The 16777-nt window shown below is 42.7% G+C and overlaps 1 protein-coding gene across 2 annotated transcripts; it reads left to right on the plus strand.

Moving 5' to 3' along the window:
* Positions 1-5125: 5125 nt before the first annotated feature.
* osbpl11.L (oxysterol binding protein like 11 L homeolog) lies at positions 5126-16724 on the plus strand. Of its 2 annotated transcripts, XM_018234621.2 has the most exons (14): positions 5126-5278; positions 5376-5626; positions 7100-7168; positions 8860-9035; positions 9755-9834; positions 10041-10226; positions 10810-11011; positions 12640-12788; positions 13277-13417; positions 13678-14164; positions 14400-14586; positions 15018-15200; positions 15382-15535; positions 16398-16724. In XM_018234621.2, exons 2-14 carry the CDS (start codon positions 5502-5504, stop codon positions 16452-16454), a joined length of 2196 nt encoding a protein of 731 aa, XP_018090110.1. In that variant the 5' UTR covers positions 5126-5278; positions 5376-5501; the 3' UTR covers positions 16455-16724.
* The last annotated feature ends 53 nt before the right edge of the window (positions 16725-16777 follow it).

Raw genomic sequence — 16777 nt, forward strand, 5'->3', positions numbered from 1 at the left:
TAGAGGAGTCTGGGTTCACAAGCTCACTTAATAACTGCACGAATGGTTCAGCTCAATCTAGTCAGTGGCTGACTCAGGATATGATTCAAAAAGCTTTAATACAAATTAATGTAAACAAGGCTCCAGGGCCTGATGGCATACACCCCCGGGTTCTAAGAGAGCTTAGTTCAGTTTTAGACCAGCCCTTATTTCTGATTTTCTCAGATTCACTGTCATCTGGTATGGTGCCTATGGATTGGAGAAAAGCTGATGTTATTCCAATATTTAAAAAGGGATTACGATCTCAGCCTGGCAATTATAGGCCAGTAAGCTTGACATCTGTGGTGGGCAAATTATTTGAAGGCTTGTTAAGGGATCACATTCAAAATTTTGTCTAATGAATGGCATTATGAGCAACAATCAGCATGGCTTTATGAAGGATAGGTCATGTCAGACGAATTTGATTGCATTTTATGATGTGGTAAGTAAGATTCTGGATAGTGGGGGGGCAGTAGATGTGATCTATTTGGATTTTGCCAAAGCGTTTGATACTGTGCCCCACAAACGACTGCTTTCTAAACTAAGGTCTGTTGGGCTTAATGAAGTCGTTTGCACGTGGATAGGAAACTGGCTACAGGATCGGGTACAGAGGGTGGTTGTTAATGGGACATTCTCTACTTGGAGTAAGGTTCTTAGTGGGGTCCCCCAGGGCTCAGTATTGGGTCCACTTTTATTTAACTTGTTCATTAATGACTTAGGGGAGGGTGTTGTAAGTAATGTATCAGTGTTTGCAGATGAAACAAAATTATCCAGCCCAATTAATTCCATCCAGGATGTGGCATCCTTGCAACATGACTAACTGGCAATCTGGACAGCTAAGTGGCAAATGGGATTCAATGTTGATAAATGTAAAGTCATGCACCTGGGATGTAAAAATATCCAAGCCACTTATACCCTTAATGGGACTGCACTAGGCAAATCCATTATGGAAAAGGACCTTGGAGTCCTTGTAGATGATAAACTTGGCTGTAGCAAGCAATGCCAGTCAGCAGCATCAAGGGCAAATAAGGTCTTGAGCTGTATTAAAAGGGACATAGAGTCAAGGGAGGAGGGGGTCATTCTTCCACTGTATAGAGCACTTGTAAGGCCCCATCTAGAATATGCTGTACAGTTTTGGTCTCCATCACTCAAACAGGACATTATTGTATTAGAGAGGGTACAGAGAAGGGCAACTAAGCTGGTAAAAGGTATTGAAAATCTTAGCTATGAGGAAACACTGGCCAAATTGGCGATGTTCACGCTGGAGAAGAGGTGCTTAAGGGGTGATATGATGACTATGTATAAATATATAAGGGGATCATATAACAATCTCTCTAATGCTTTATTTACCAGTAGGTCTTTCCAGCTGACACGAGGTCACCCATTCCGATTAGAAGAAAAGAGGTTCCGCCTAAATATTCGGAAGGGGTTTTTTACAGTGAGAGCTGTGAAGATGTGGAATTCTCTCCCTGAATCAGTTGTACAGGCTGATACGTTAGATAGCTTTAAGAAGGGGTTGGATGGCTTTTTAGCAAGTAAGGGAATACAGGGTTATGGAAGATAGCTCATAGTACAAGTTGATCCAGGGACTAGTCCGATTGCCATTTTGGAGTCAGGAAGGAATTTTTCCCCATCTAAGGCAAATTGGAGAGACTTCAGATGGGTTTTTTGCCTTCCTCTGGATCAACTGGCAGATAGGTAGTTAATAAACAAAAAAAAAAAGGTTTAACTCGATGGACATGTGTCTTTTTTCAACCTTACTTACTATGTTACTATGTTACCAGCCAGGCCGGTAAAATACAGGCCAGGTGGGAACCCTAGTATGGGATAGGAGGAAGGAGCTTTGACTCCTCATCTGCTGATGCTGCATCCATCTTTCTAGGAAGGGACCCAGCTAGGGTTGCCACCTGGCTGGTATTTTACCAGCCTGGCCGGCAAAAATTATGGTTGATCCCAATGTTATTAATAGGAAAAAAAAAAAAGATAAATATATAGGAAGGCAGAAAAGGTGGCAACCCTAAATGAAAATGTTCTGTCAGTACAAATTGCTGCAACCTGATGTCTCACAGGATGGTGTTTCAAACAGTAGTGAAACTAGATGTTACTGGGTCCCACAGAAAATTAAATGTATGGCCCCAAAACATTTGTAAACTAATCTATTCTACCAATACAGTATATATTGAAATTGCTTATTTATTTTGGGCCTCTCTGCACTTGCAGGGCCTGCTTCTTCTGTAATTACACCCCTGGTTTCAAAATTACCTCCACAAAATTAAAGGAGCACTATACAATTGTATGCACCCCTCTCCCCTTTTATTGTTATGACTGCTCAAAGAACTGCCCCTTTATACATCTCGTACCTCCAAAAATCATGTTTGTTTGCCACAATGAACTGGTTGTTAGGTTTCTATGGAGTGCGACAATATAATAAATTGCTTAAAGGGGTTGTTCATCTTTAAATCGACTTTTATTATGATGTAGAGAGTAATATTATGAGACAATTTGCAATTGGTTTTCAGTTTTTATTATTTGTGTTTTTTTTTTAATTATTTAGCTTTTTATTTAGTAGCTCTCCAGTTTGCAATTTCAGCAATCTGGTTTCTAGGGTCAAAATTGCCCTAGAATAGAAAAATGAGCAATAAAAAGTAGTAATAACAATACATCTGTAGCACATTTCTTTTTTAGATGGGGTCAGTGACCCCCCCCATGTCAAAGCTGGAAACATAAGAAGGCAAATAACGCAAAAACTATGAGAAAGAAAAAATAACGACCAACTCAAAAGTTGCTTAGAATTAGCCAACCTTACACATACTTAAGTTAAGGTGAACCACCCCTTTAATATGATCGGTACTTGGAGAATGGCAAGCGAGATAGGGGAAATCCATGATGGCGGCCTGGGAAAGCCCTTCTGAACACAATTAATGGAAAAAAAGAAGACAATTCACTGAATGTAACTTCAGCAGCTGTACTGTAAATATTTCTCCTAGGAAACATGCAAATTGAAGCGATCTTGAGACCTGTCTTTCCATTTCTCTTAATTTTGGAATGATAAATATACATACATTGCATGGAAAGGAAGGGTGGCAGTTAGTGAGCTTGCAGGCTTTGTAGTTAACCATTGAACAAGAGGGGTTATATTGTGGTATGGTCCATTCCCAATATACCAAAGAAGCCCTTGCACCACTTACTCATGTTTCTAATTGCTGACTGGTTGCTATGGGCAACATCACTGGTGATGGTTTCCTCCAATTTTTACACAGCCTGATAAATAAGCCACATCTGTGTAAGCATTTATTATAAAAGGACATGGGGAGAGTCTCACATAGCAGATCAGAGCAATGTTTTTTTTACATTGCAGGATGCCTGGATCCATTTCATGCTCACAGTAGCCCAGATAGTAAACGCGAATGAAGATCTTTGGGATTATTTGCATCAATAAGATAAAACTTTGTTGGTTTTGGGGTTTTAATTTCTTTAGCTTTATTTTCACATAAAACCCTTACACCCTTTCATCGCAAAATAATAAAATAGAATAAAAAAATCAAGTTACTTCTTGTCAGTTTCACACGTTGCCTTCTCCTAAATCAGCCCTTTAATACTTATACTGTAAAATATCTGCCCTTGTATTGCACACATAAAGCCTGGGCTCCTCTGAGCCTAATGCCACCAAGCCCACTTTGTACTGAAACGCTTTCCTTTTCTATCACATTTGGCATACCTCCCAACTGTCCTGTTTTTAGAGGGACAGTCCTTTTGACAGCTCAACCCGCAGTCCCTCGTTTGTACTGGAAAGTCATAATTTTCTCTGCACCTAGACAGAAAAAGAAACAATGTTTCTAACTTAATTGGCTTTTGCCAGAGAGCCCAGAACAGCCACAGCTGCAGATAAGATACTTTTGTAACAATTTAGAGATAAGCAAATAAGCAATTGTGACAATATAAGATAATAGGTCCCTTGGGAGAAGTTAGACTCACGGCTTAAAGGGCAATTCACCTTTATTAGCAAAACTGTAATAACTGAAAAAAAAACACAGAAATATATTCAAACTTTCATAACCTGCCAAATTTTGTAATTAGGGGGTGTGGCCACAAAACGGGCATGGTCAAAAAATTGCCGCACTGCGTGCGCCAACTTGCTTGTCCCTCTTTTTATTTCCAAAATGTTGGGAGGTATGCATTTGGGCTGTTGGGATAGTTTGTAACCAGGAAAACGACATCCTTTGCTCTGTCCCATGGTACAATGAAGAGCTGTGAGCACAGAGACACAACCAGCGACCAGTCGTGCCCTGCCCCAGTTTTGCCAGGTCTGATTTTCAAAACCAGCCAAAGTCAGCTACAAAAGCAGCCCAAAACTAGCCAAGAGGCACTTCAAGAGTAGCCCAAAGTGGAAAAAAAGTCTAAAAAATAAATGAATATATATGAAAATACACCTTTTTCAATTTTCACCGATTTGCACATTTTTCTGTGAAGCAAAATGGCAAAAATGTGCCCCTTTCACCAGGGGAATAACTAAACAGGGGGGTCCAGGAGGTATAGGGACCCCACGAGGCCCAAATACATATACAATTTTAATAAATATTGGTAAAACAATACAACATATAGACATTTTGGTGGCCAGCAGATTTTTGCCCCAAAATTATCTTACATTAAGGAAATTCACTGAAAAATGAGAGAATACTGAGCCCAAAATCTGGTAACTCCCAACTTCTACACGAGTCAGTCCCTTTTCATTGCTGGGTATTGTAGTCTTACATTAAACTTGGCAGTCAGCAAATTGTTAAACAAAAACTACATTACCCAACATGCATTGGGAGATACAGGCTTGGCACATTAGGGCAAGAAAAAACTAGAAAAAAAACAGCCAAAGGCCCATAAAGTAGGCCAAATCCGTACCTTGGCAATTTTTGTACTTTCAAAACCAGCCCGGGCTTTAAGTTAGTAGCCCAGTTTGCCTGGAAAATGGCCAACCTGGCAACCCTGCCAGTCGTGCCCTGGCCAGCAATGACTGTTGCTAGTAGCAACCCATAAATGTACGCTAGTACATGTCCTTGCGCTTCACTCCCCTGGAGGTTGCGTGTCGCGTCACGGCGCTTTTACGTTGTATGCGTGACGTCATGTTAATCTCGCGAGATGAGAATTGTGACGCCTGGATGGCTGGCCGGCAGTAGCGGAGCAGTTAGGCATTTCAGCGGCGTTGCGGGACGTTTAAATAGCGTTCCGGTACTGCAGACTGTCTTGTGAAAAGCGGAACTGGTGGGCGGTATGCAATGCCCTGACTGACAGGCTCCTCAAATATATTGGCAGACCACCCCACCCCCATAGATCGCTCTGAGTCACATCCATATCCCTCTCTTCAGGTACAGGGGTGTCGCCTCCAGGGCACAGTAAAGAGACCTCTGGTTTATGGGAAAGGCAGGAACTGAACCCATGAGAGAACCCGTGTGACAGCCACTGACTGACAGGCGCCAAGGGGAGACCCCAATATGCAGGGGGACATACCTACTATGAAGGTGTCTGACAGTGAGGGTAAGACGGACCCCACGCAAAGTCCTCTCAATCATCGGCCTTCCAGTAGAGGAGGTGGGAGCAGCAAAGCCTGGCAGTACAGGTATGTCTGTGTGGTACCATTAGGCTGACACAATATTGGGCTGTATGCGTCTTATTCTCTTCTTCCCCACAATCCCCTGCACTAACAGCCGGACAGGAAGCTAAGAATGTGAGAGTTGGTGTAAAGCAGGTACAATGTTATCACATGCAACTGACACTGCAACATTTCCATAGCAGCATTCCTTATCCATGCAGGTTCCTGTCCAGTGAGTAATTGGGTGATGCCCCTACCCATTTTTTCCAATGGGGCTGTACTCACACAGGCGCATGTAGGCGCCGAACGCAGGTTGAGACGCAACATGCTGCATTTTTCCTGTGTTCGGCGCCTACACGCGCCTGTGTGAGTACAGCCCCATTGGAAAAAATGTAATGCGTCTATTCCTGCGCTCCCCTGCGGCTGAACGCAGAAAAACGGAACGCAGGGGAGCGCAGGTAAAAACGCTCGTCAGTAAGAGCCCTTAAAGATTAAGCTGGGGCACCTTTAGTAATTAATCATTTCTTGTGCCTTAATAAGCCAGCACTGTATCCACAAGAGTTAATGATCAGCTGCAGATAGGGTTGCTACCTGGCCGGTAAAAATAATGGTTGATCCCAATGTTATTAATAGGGAAAAAAGATAAATATATAGGAAGGCCGGTATTTTATTCCAGAAAAGGTGGCAACCCTAGCTGCAGAACAGATTATAGTTTTTTTTATAAAGGGGTTTAAAAGGAAGAGGATACATGCAGTAGAGTACTGCAGCGGGTCGGGTACTCGCTAGTTACCCGCAAAAACCTGTGTTACCCTGCAAGTTGCGCCGCAGGTCTTCTCAATACTCCTTTTTTCGGAGCATGCCTACTACCGATGATGTCACTTCCAGTTTACAATGACAGCACTTCCTGATTCTTGATGGTCAACAGGTCCGGGTTGTGGATAAGGTAGTTGCGTGTCGCGTAACGAGTCCAAGCGGGTCAGAATGCGGGTCTGGGTTGCAGGTATGGGTCAGGTACTGTTCCAAAAAATGGGCCCACGCAGAGATGCAGAGATGCATGCAGAGATACACACTGATAAAATTAGTTGTACGCTGTGAGCTTGTCAGTGCAGGGCAGCAAATCTGTCTAGTGACTAACCCACAGGCATATGGATGTGTTTAAATAGGGCCTGAACTCTCACATTAAGTTTGGATTTTTGGCTGTAAATGTATTTTGGCCCTGGAAGCTTGTGAGCGAGAGAGACTGCCCTTTGCTGTAAATTCTGTTACTGTTTAACAGTCTCCTTGGCACCAGCAGGTGAGGCACTGATTTGTTGCACTGATTGCACAGCACTAATTACTTATATATGGGCTTATTATTCTTACAGATTTACCTGTCAGGACTCTGGGTAAAATAAGAAACACATTGATACACAACATGCACAGAACACTATGGGAGGGGTGCGACACACTCACTGATGCACACACTCAATAACAAATTCATTTGTTTTGTTTTGTTTTCAGTGATCACATGGAGAATATAAGCGGTTACCTGATGAAGTACACTAACTTGGTCACTGGCTGGCAGTTCCGGTATGTCCTTCTGATCTCCCTAGAACAACTTCATTAGGTTGTTAGAGCCCAGGTTAAAGGGACAGTAATGTCAAAAAATTAAAATGTTTTAAAGTAATTAAAATATAATACAGTGTAACCCTGCACTGCTAAAACATGTGTGTTTGCTTCAAAAACACTAGTATAGTTTATAAACAAACTTCTGTGAAGCCATGGGGGGGGGGCAGCCGTTTGAAACTGAAAAAGAACAAAGGCACAGGTTTACCAGCAGATAACAGACAAGTGCTGTAGAATACTATGGCATTTTACAAAACCCTTTCTGTAATCTTCTATGTATCCTGTGCCTTTTCTCCTTTTTTCAGGTTACATGGCTGCCCCCCATGGCTACACAGCATTGTGTTTATATAAAGCTATACTAGTGTTTTTGAAACAAACACACCAGATTTACAAGTGCAGGGCAACGGTACATTATGGGAGTTATTTATTAAAGGTCAAGTAGTGTTTTATCGAAACATTTTAGTTTTTCAAGGTTAGTTTCACAAAAAACGTCACATTTTTTTCAAGATTTATTATGCCCCGAAGCTGCAAAAATTCTGAATCCAAAAATACTCCATGTAAAACCCTTTTGAATTCATGTAGAAATTAATGAAGGGGTGGTTCACCTTTAAATTAACTTTTAGTATGTTATAGAATGGCCAATTCTAAGCAACTTTTTAATTGGCCTTCATTTCTTTTTTTTTTTTTATCGTTTCTGAATTATTTGCCTTCATCTGACTGTCCAGCTTTCAAAAGGGGGTCACTGACCCCATCTAAAAACAAATGCTCTGTAAGGCTACAGATGTATTGTTATTGCTACATTTTATTACTCATATTTCTATTCAGGCCTCTCCAATTCATATTCCAGTCTCTTATTCAAATCAATGCATGGTTGCTAGGGTAATTTGGGCCCTAGCAACCAGACTGCTGAAATTGCAAACTGGAGAGCTGCTGAATAAAAAGCAAAATAACTCAAAAACCATAGATAATAAAAAATGAAAACCAATTGCAAATTGTCTCAGAATGTCCCTCTCTATATCATTCTAAAAGTTAATTTAAAAGTGAACAACCCCTTTAACAGTTTGAATATGTTTTTTGCCTTCACAATTTTCTAGTGTTTTACACTAATTTGAGCTCGTAAACGTGATAAATTTGAGATATTCAAGGTTGTATAACCTCGATAAATGCAAGATATTTGAGTTTTATTCCCGATTGCATTCAATCGAGTTTTTTTACATTCAGGTCTTTTCATAAATAAGCAAACATTTAAGTTTGTTTAAATCGTGAGTTTATTCTAGGTAGAAAAAAACTCACAAAACTCACAAACTCGACCTTTAATACATAACCCCCGATATTTTAATTTGTTTTGTTTTACTAGACACTGTTCTAGGTGCTGGTAGTTAAGAGCATATTTGTATTACTATACTGTACTCTAGGTTCTTGCTGATAACTGAGAGGATTTGTGTAGCTCAACACTATTCTAGGTTCAGCTGGATGACAGATAAGGTTGCAGAATGATATATTGTGTATGTGCCACCAGGTGGTGCTACCTTGTGTGAGAGAATACTGTAGAATGCTGATCATTTATTAGAGGGAAATGTTTCCTGGCCTCAGCAGTGCAGTGATTAATGGTTTGTCATCTTGTCTAACTGAGATTTTTCCCTCTGGGTTGGCAGATATTTTGTGCTGAATAATGAGGCTGGACTGTTAGAATATTTTGTTAATGAGCAGTCCAGGAATCAGAAGCCTAGAGGAACAGTCCAGCTTGCCGGAGCAGTTATTTCACCCAGCGATGAAGATTCCCACACCTTCACAGTTAATGCTGCCAGTGGGGAATTGTACAAGCTAAGAGGTAAGGGGATGAGATGTAAGAGGAGATAATGGCAGCAAGTATGTGTGTGTGGGAGGGGGGTTCGTAGCCTATGTGGGGTGAACTGCAGAAACATTGCTACTGTACAACAATCTGTGCCTCTGTGCGGGGGGAGCCTCATAATTTCTTTGTGTGTAGACATAGTGTTACATCTTGTTGTATTGTCTACCCTCCCCATTTATGCAACCAGCATGGCTGCTGGGATTCCTTAATTGGCTCATTCGTACAGCCCTCTCTGTGTTTTGCTTGTGATATTTCTAATTAGCAAATTTTACTGGCGGGTGTGTATCATTGAAGGAGAGTCCTAGCACAGGAGTAGAATGTTAGGGGAAGGCAGGTATTGTGATAGGTAATAGTGAATGAGTATAAGAGGAAGTTAGTTGTGTGTAAGTGATGGAGAATTCAGTAACAAGAGGCAGAGTCATGGGAAAGGTGTAAGTATATCAATAAGGAGAGTTGGGAGGGGGTTCTATTTGTGTGCAGCAACAAGAGGCAGAGCCATGGGAAGTTGGGTGTGTTTCAGAGAGAGTAGGTAAGGTAGGTGTTTAGGTGTATATCACTAAGGGGAGAGTCCATGTGCAGAGGGGTCGTTTGGGTTCAGCAGGAGGAATTCAAAGGTAAGTAGGGTAAAATTGGGCTATGGAATCTCCTGTCACTTTTATCTCCGTTCTGTAATTATAACTGTTTTTTGATTATCACAGGAACTGATGCCAAAGAACGCCAGCACTGGGTGAGTCGGCTACAGATCTGCACTCAACACCACACAGAAGCCATTGGTAAGGTAAGAGCACCTTAGTAAAATCACTCCCAAATTTCATAGTGCAACACTGTTACCAAATCTTCTGCCCGGACCACAATGCAACATAAAAGTGCCAGCTCCAAATCAGCTGTCCTTCCCATAATGCAACCCTAAGCAGTGTCAGCCCATAGCCTCTCATCCACCATGACTTATTTGTCACTAACCCATGTCCCTTGTTGTCCCAACAGAACAACCCCCCTCTGAAATCCAGAAGCTTCTCACTGGCCTCTCAGGGCAGTGGAAACTCTCCTGGGTCCCAGCGGCGACCCAGCCAAAATGCTGCCTCCTTCTTCAACCTTGGCCATAACAGGATGGTGCCAGCCAACAGAAGAGCTCAGCTGCTGCAGCCAGATCACTTAGGAGATGTGCGAGAGGTCAGAGAGGGGGAGCTAGCCTACCTCATATTGGGGGCACCACTAAGAAGGGCTTTAAATCCAGGGAAGAGTTGCAGAAAGCATGTGTTACTCAGTGATAGAGACCATTGATCTAGTGTCACCCAGAGATGAGTGAGAGCAGTGTAAGGATATTTCCCCTGTTCTTTAGTCTGAAGGAAACTGAACCTAAGTTCTATCTCATCTTCCTGTGGCACCGTGCCGCTGGCTATGGAAAGTGTAATGGAGATGCAGCTGATTCTCAGCTTAGATGCACAGCGATCCCTGAAAGAAAATACTGCAATGTCCTACAGTGGAGCCACAGGGCCATTCAGCAAAGGTTTCTCGTTCTTGTGCTTTGTAAGAAATTTTATTTTCTTCCTCTTTGGAATCCAGGGAACACCTTCCATTCACCCAGCCTTTAATTTGGCATGATAAAGGGCAAGCTAACACTTAATTTCTTTCTTTACCTATTTTAGTGTTTGGGATAGTCTTTAGAATGTGCCAGACCTTTAGTGCCCTTACCCTAGTGAACTGACACAACATTATGTTTTTCAAAGCTTCCTCTCTCTATCTCCCACCCCAGATGATGAGCAAAGTGGAGGGTCAGCAAAGGGATCTAATGCGCAGCATTGAGGGTCTCCCCACTGCCGGGCACCTAGGTTCACTGGATCAGGATCTTCTCATGCTGAAAGCGACTTCTATGGCCACACTTGGCTGCCTGAATGACTGTTTTCAAATGTTACACCAGCAACATATAGCCCTGCAGAGACACATTACTCCCACAGGTGAGCCCCACAGACGTGTAACCCACATTCAGCCCTGCCCAAGAGATAGTTCCTCTTATATATGACTCTGGGCATTGTTTATTATCACAGGGTGACTTATTATTACTACTGATTGTGGACATGTTTGCATTATTAAAGGGGTAGTCCACATCATAATGTCTACACCATGCTGAGATCATTTGCAATTGGTGTACATTTGTATTTTAATTTTTTTTGTAGTTTTTTTAAAATGATTTAGCTGTGGCAGCTCTCCTGTTTGGAATTTCAGCTGCTATCTAGTTGCTAGGGTCCAATTTACCCTAGCAGCCAGGAATGAGAAAATGGGAGATGACTAGGAGAGGGCCTGAATATAAAGATTTAAATTAATTAAAGTAACAATAACAGTGTACCAATCGGTTTTTGGCTGGCAGCATCAATGAACCCATTTAAAAGCTGCAAAGTAGCAAAAGAAGAAGTAGGGAAATAATTCTCAAACTATAAAAAGGGAAAAGCTGCTAAGAGTAGACATTCTATACTATACCAAACATTCATTTAAAGGTGAACTACTCTTTAGACAGCAGAGATAGCTTTCTCAAAAACCCATATCGGCATAGATTGTTTGCCACAAAGTGCTTAATTTACCCGCCTATTAATGCCCATAAAATCTAAAGGCTGCACAATGCCATCTAAGATATTGTATTTATGAGGCATGGTGGCTATATGTGTATTAGACAAAATATTGCCATGTTATTAAAATGGCAATCAGAATTCATTCATATACTGGGTGGGCCACCTGGGAAATAAGAATATGATCTGCAGTCCGTGACCCCCTTGGCTGAATGATTTGATTCAACTGCTTGAACATAGTGCGTAGTGGTCATGTTTAGTGACCCAGCCAAACATATGTGATTAGAAGAATAATAATGAGAGAAAGAGGGAGAGTCAGGACGCTGTACATTTTGTCTTTATGACAATTGTGACACCTTTCCATGTGAATAAGCAGCCAAGACTTTCTGTAAATGGGGTCATTAAACTTTAAGCCTGTTGCTTAGGAGAGCAGTGCCACAGCCTCTGTCTGAATGGAACAAGTGAATAATTCATGCGATCGACAGATTAGTCAGGAGGTAATGGGAGCTCTAAGTCTCTCTCAGGAGGGGTCACGGCTGAAAGTGCCCTGTGTTGGTTCCCTATAATGTCTCTGCACATGGGGGGCGTTCAGGGTACATAAAGGAAGGTTAGCTCTTTCCAGGGGGGCCTGGGCGCAACTTGTGCTTCTCAGTACTGTCGGCTTTGGATCTAGTGCCGAGGCATCTGGGTTCCTCAGTGTTGTGTTCAGGACAAGGCTCTTTCCCTCTCACCGTGTTGCTTTACACCTTCCTGTATCGGGTTCCCAGACTGCTGGCAGATTCTGGTGATAATCTACAGCCAATTATGTTGCAGTATGCTAATGAATGGGAAAGGCTCTGCCTTTTGGAGATACAGCTGTACAGTTAGAAACCAGTTACCTGCCAGATAGTGGTGCCCCGCTCATGTCTGTGGAATCTGGATTATATGGGTTTCCAATGAGCACCTCTGTCCTCAATCTGTGCCCACATTGCACTGAGCACTCTTCTTATTCTGGATTATGAGCAAACTTCCTTTCACTTCAGGTACAACGATCAATTGGCCTGAAGCAAAAATCCCAATCCCTAATCATCTGAAGAATGGGGAGGAGCCCAGTCTCACGGAGCAGGAAAGCAAAGAGCAAGAGCTTCTGAGAGGGACACAGGTCTTATCTGATAGCACCCTGGCTTCTGGGGTAAGAGCACTGGAGTACAGGGGGAATTGGGAATGTCTAAGATAGACCTTTAGTGTGAAATGACATAAATGTGGTAGTTTATCATCTCTTTGCTGAGATGGGCAGGCATACGGAGCGCTTCATTTTCCAAAGTTTCCTTGTGAGGCAATTACGGTCGACTTTAGCATTTTAGCCGACGGAAGGTAGATCGTAGAGATTAATCACCTGGCGACTTTGCCTGTGTGGCCAGACCCTTAGAGTGTTACTTTACTGACCATTCACTGCTTGCATAATCAGTTAACCTTAGGCTTACTGATACTCTGACTAAGAGCTACTGAGGCCAAGGCCTCATGTTAGCAATCTAAAAAAACTGCAAATATCTCTGACCAAAAGTGCTCAGTGGAGCAGTTTGTTTTTTTGGGTGTAGTGAAAAAAAGGAAAATGAATAGAAAGTTGATGTCGGTGGTCTGCCTCGGATTTCTCTCTCATCTTCCAATTCTATCCCATAGGAACCTGAAGACATAAACCCAGAGGATGAGGTCGAAGACGAGTGTGATCTCAAAGAAGATGACTTGGGAGCTGTGGAGGAACAGCGCAGTGTCATCTTGCATCTCTTATCCCAGCTCAAATTGGGCATGGACCTGACCCGGGTAAGGAAGCGCCCCTACATGGGTGTTTGCTTATGCCCATACATTTGTGGTAGAGTGTGTTGCAACATAAAACAGAGCTCAACCTGCTACTCTTTTGTTGAACAGCTGTAAATTAAATGGTGTGTAGTTCTTTCCTTACCTTCCTACACCTTTCCCCCTCACACCACCACAAACCTCTGCGGAAGTTCCCACCGTTTTCTCACACACCCAAAGAACAGCTCCATGTTTCTCTTTTCATCTTCATGTTTCTCTTTTCCTAGGTGGTCCTCCCCACATTCATCCTGGAGAAGCGCTCCTTGCTAGAAATGTATGCTGACTTCCTGTCCCACCCAGACCTCTTCCTGTCCATCAGCGGTGGCCTCACTCCTGAGGAACGCATGGTGAGATTCGTGGAGTATTATCTGACCTCCTTCCATGAAGGACGCAAGGGGGCATTGGCCAAAAAGCCATACAACCCCATCATTGGGGAGACATTTCACTGCTCCTGGAGTGTACCCAAAGATTCTCTGCAGCTTTCCAAATCTTCAGAGAAGCCCCTCGAAGCACAGGATCAGGCTCCACATCCGGAAGACTCTAATAAACCGGATTGTTACACCATTAGGTTTGTGGCTGAGCAGGTCTCCCATCACCCTCCGGTCTCTGGGTTCTATGCTGAATGTCCTGAGCGCCAAATGTGCGTCAACACCCACATCTGGACAAAGAGCAAATTCATGGGGATGTCCATTGGAGTGACCATGATTGGAGAAGGTAGTCATGATATCATTCTGGATATTTAAATTGGCGAATTCATTCCCTACTTATTTTATTTTGGGTGGGTGACTGGATGTATATCTCCCACTAAGGATATCATTCTGGGTATGTGAGAGGGTGTCTCTCCCAATAGGATTATAATTATGGGTATGTGGGTGGGGATTTGGGTGTATATTATTAATTGCACTGTAGGGTACTCCCCCCTTCTTTTTTTTTTTTCTTTTTTTTATAGGAGTCCTGTACCTGTTGGAACATGGGGAAGAGTACACATTCACCCTACCTTGTGCATATGCTCGCTCCATTCTCACCGTGCCGTGGGTGGAACTGGGTGGGAAGGTCAATGTGAACTGCGCAAAGTCTGGTTACTCTGCAGCCATCACCTTCCACACAAAGCCTTTCTATGGGGGCAGGTTGCACAGGTACGGTCCAGTTCTGTGCCCCCAGTGGGTGCAAGTGATTGCTCTATGATCGACTTTAATTTCTGGGATCAGAATAGTCGGGGGCCCATTTGTGATGTGAATATATCGCATTTGATAAATGTTACCAATGACCATTAGTGAAGTACTGTGCAGCTCAGTATATTTCACTTTTCTGTTGGACTGGGTACTTACATATGCTACACAGTGCTTATGAGCAAACAATATTCAGCTTTTATGGCCTCTCTATAATACTCTACACTGGATCTGCCCCAATGCCACAAGATTTGACGTGTCCTCTGATGTTGATAGTATTGTCGAGGGGGCGGTTTGTTGCACCCATTGGTATATAACATAACCATTTAAAATAAAGGGAGCATTTTCTTTCCTGCATGGGTGGAGTTACATTATTATTACTGTGATTATTTGCACAGGGTGACTGGGGAAGTGAAGCACAATGCCACTAACAGTGTAGTGTGTAAAGTCCAGGGCGAGTGGAACAGTGTTCTGGAATTCACATACAGCAGCGGGGAAACCAAATCTATTGACCTGACCAAGTTGCCGGTGACAAGAAAATTGGTGCGTCCTGTGGAGAAGCAGGGCCCATTCGAGTCCAGGTGAGCCCAAATCTACATGCACACTGGCATACATGTTCCTAGCTGTACTGCTGCATAATAATAAGCTGCTCTGAGGTTCCGGGTTTCATACAAACATAGCATTACCACATAAAGCTCCAAAGTAACAATACTTTCAGGTTCTATTGCAGGACTGCTGTCTAATGGTTCCCTCTCACTGCAGGCGTCTGTGGAAAAATGTTACTGAGTCTTTGAGTGCAAAGGATATAGAAAACGCAACAGAGCACAAGCGAGCCCTGGAGGAGAGACAGAGGGCAGAGGAGAGGCTCCGAGCAGAGACTGAGACTCCATGGATCACAAAATACTTCACAAAGGAGGTCATTTCTCTCATTAGTGCCCTTTCCAAAGAGTATGATGATACCAACTGGTATCCATAAGAATTCTCTACAGGGTTAAAGGAACAGTGCAGTGTAAAAATAAAAACTGGGAAATTGATAGGCTGTGCACAATAAAACATGTTTCTAATATAGTTAGTTAGCCAAAAATGTAATGTATAAAGGCTGGAGTGACTGGATGTCTAACATAATAGCCAGAACACTACTTCCTGCTTTTGCAGCTCTCTAACTCTGAGTTAGTCAGTGACTTTAAGGGGGGCCACATGAGACATAACTGTTCAGTGAAATTGCAATTGATCCTCAGCATTCAGCTCAGATTCAAAAGCAATAGTTATGACCCATGTGCCCCCCCACACTGCCTGGTAACCAATCAGTGTAAACCAAGAGAGCTGCAAAGCAGGAAGTAGTGTTCTGGCTATTATGTTAGAGATCCAGTCACTCCAGTCTTTTTACATTACATTTTTGGCTAACTAACTACATTAGAAACTTTTTTTATTTTGCACAGCCTCTGTTTACCCAGTTTTTATTTTTATACTGAAAAATGCCTTTAAGTTTAGTTGTTGTTGCACTTCCCTGAGGATGCAACAGTGTTGGACCACATTGGGTACAAGGAGAGTTATTGGGATACAGTGTTAAATAAATAAAGGGTGCTTTCATCTGTTGTATTTATAAATGCTAATTACAATGTATGATTATGGGTGTTCTGCACATGGAAGCAGTGAATGTGAGCTGCCATGATGGGTGAGCTGATGTGATTTCTTATTTACTGTCCCAGATGTGGCACATGCAGCTCTTACTATCGTATAGAAATACATGAATAAGTATTTTTCCTGTTCTCTTTCAGGGAGAGGGATGGTTCTACAACCAGCCCCTATGGAAAAGTTCAGACTCGGACCAGTAAAGGCTTTCCCTGCCATTGCTGGATGATTGTACCCATTGACTTGACTAGCCAAGATATGGAGATTCCCCTGGGAGTGTTCATCAGCAGACTGGGGCTGGCACAAATCCGCATCTGGGAGTCAGGCATAATCTCTGATCAGTGTTACTTGTCTTCTCTGTCCCACTCTGGAACTTCCTCTATGAACCCCTGATACCCCAGGACCCTCAATTCACTCAGGACTCTGCAAGCAATTCCTACTCTGTACTTGCAGTAATAAATCTTCTAAATGACCGTTTCAGTGCTGGCTGGGCTGGAGCCTGCAGTATTATGTCATTCATTCTGTA

The sequence above is a fragment of the Xenopus laevis genome, chromosome 9_10L (genome assembly GCF_017654675.1).
Source record: "Xenopus laevis strain J_2021 chromosome 9_10L, Xenopus_laevis_v10.1, whole genome shotgun sequence".
Lineage (NCBI taxonomy): Eukaryota > Metazoa > Chordata > Amphibia > Anura > Pipidae > Xenopus > Xenopus laevis.

Bases quoted from the DNA above. Each gene is read 5' to 3' on its own strand.
- osbpl11.L (XM_018234621.2), top strand. From the start codon at position 5,502: ATGCAGGGGGACATACCTACTATGAAGGTGTCTGACAGTGAGGGTAAG. The intron at 5,627-7,099 runs GTATGTCTGTGT...TTTTGTTTTCAG, and splicing joins AGCAAAGCCTGGCAGTACAG to TGATCACATGGAGAATATAA. The intron at 15,536-16,397 runs GTCATTTCTCTC...GTTCTCTTTCAG, and splicing joins CAAAATACTTCACAAAGGAG to GGAGAGGGATGGTTCTACAA.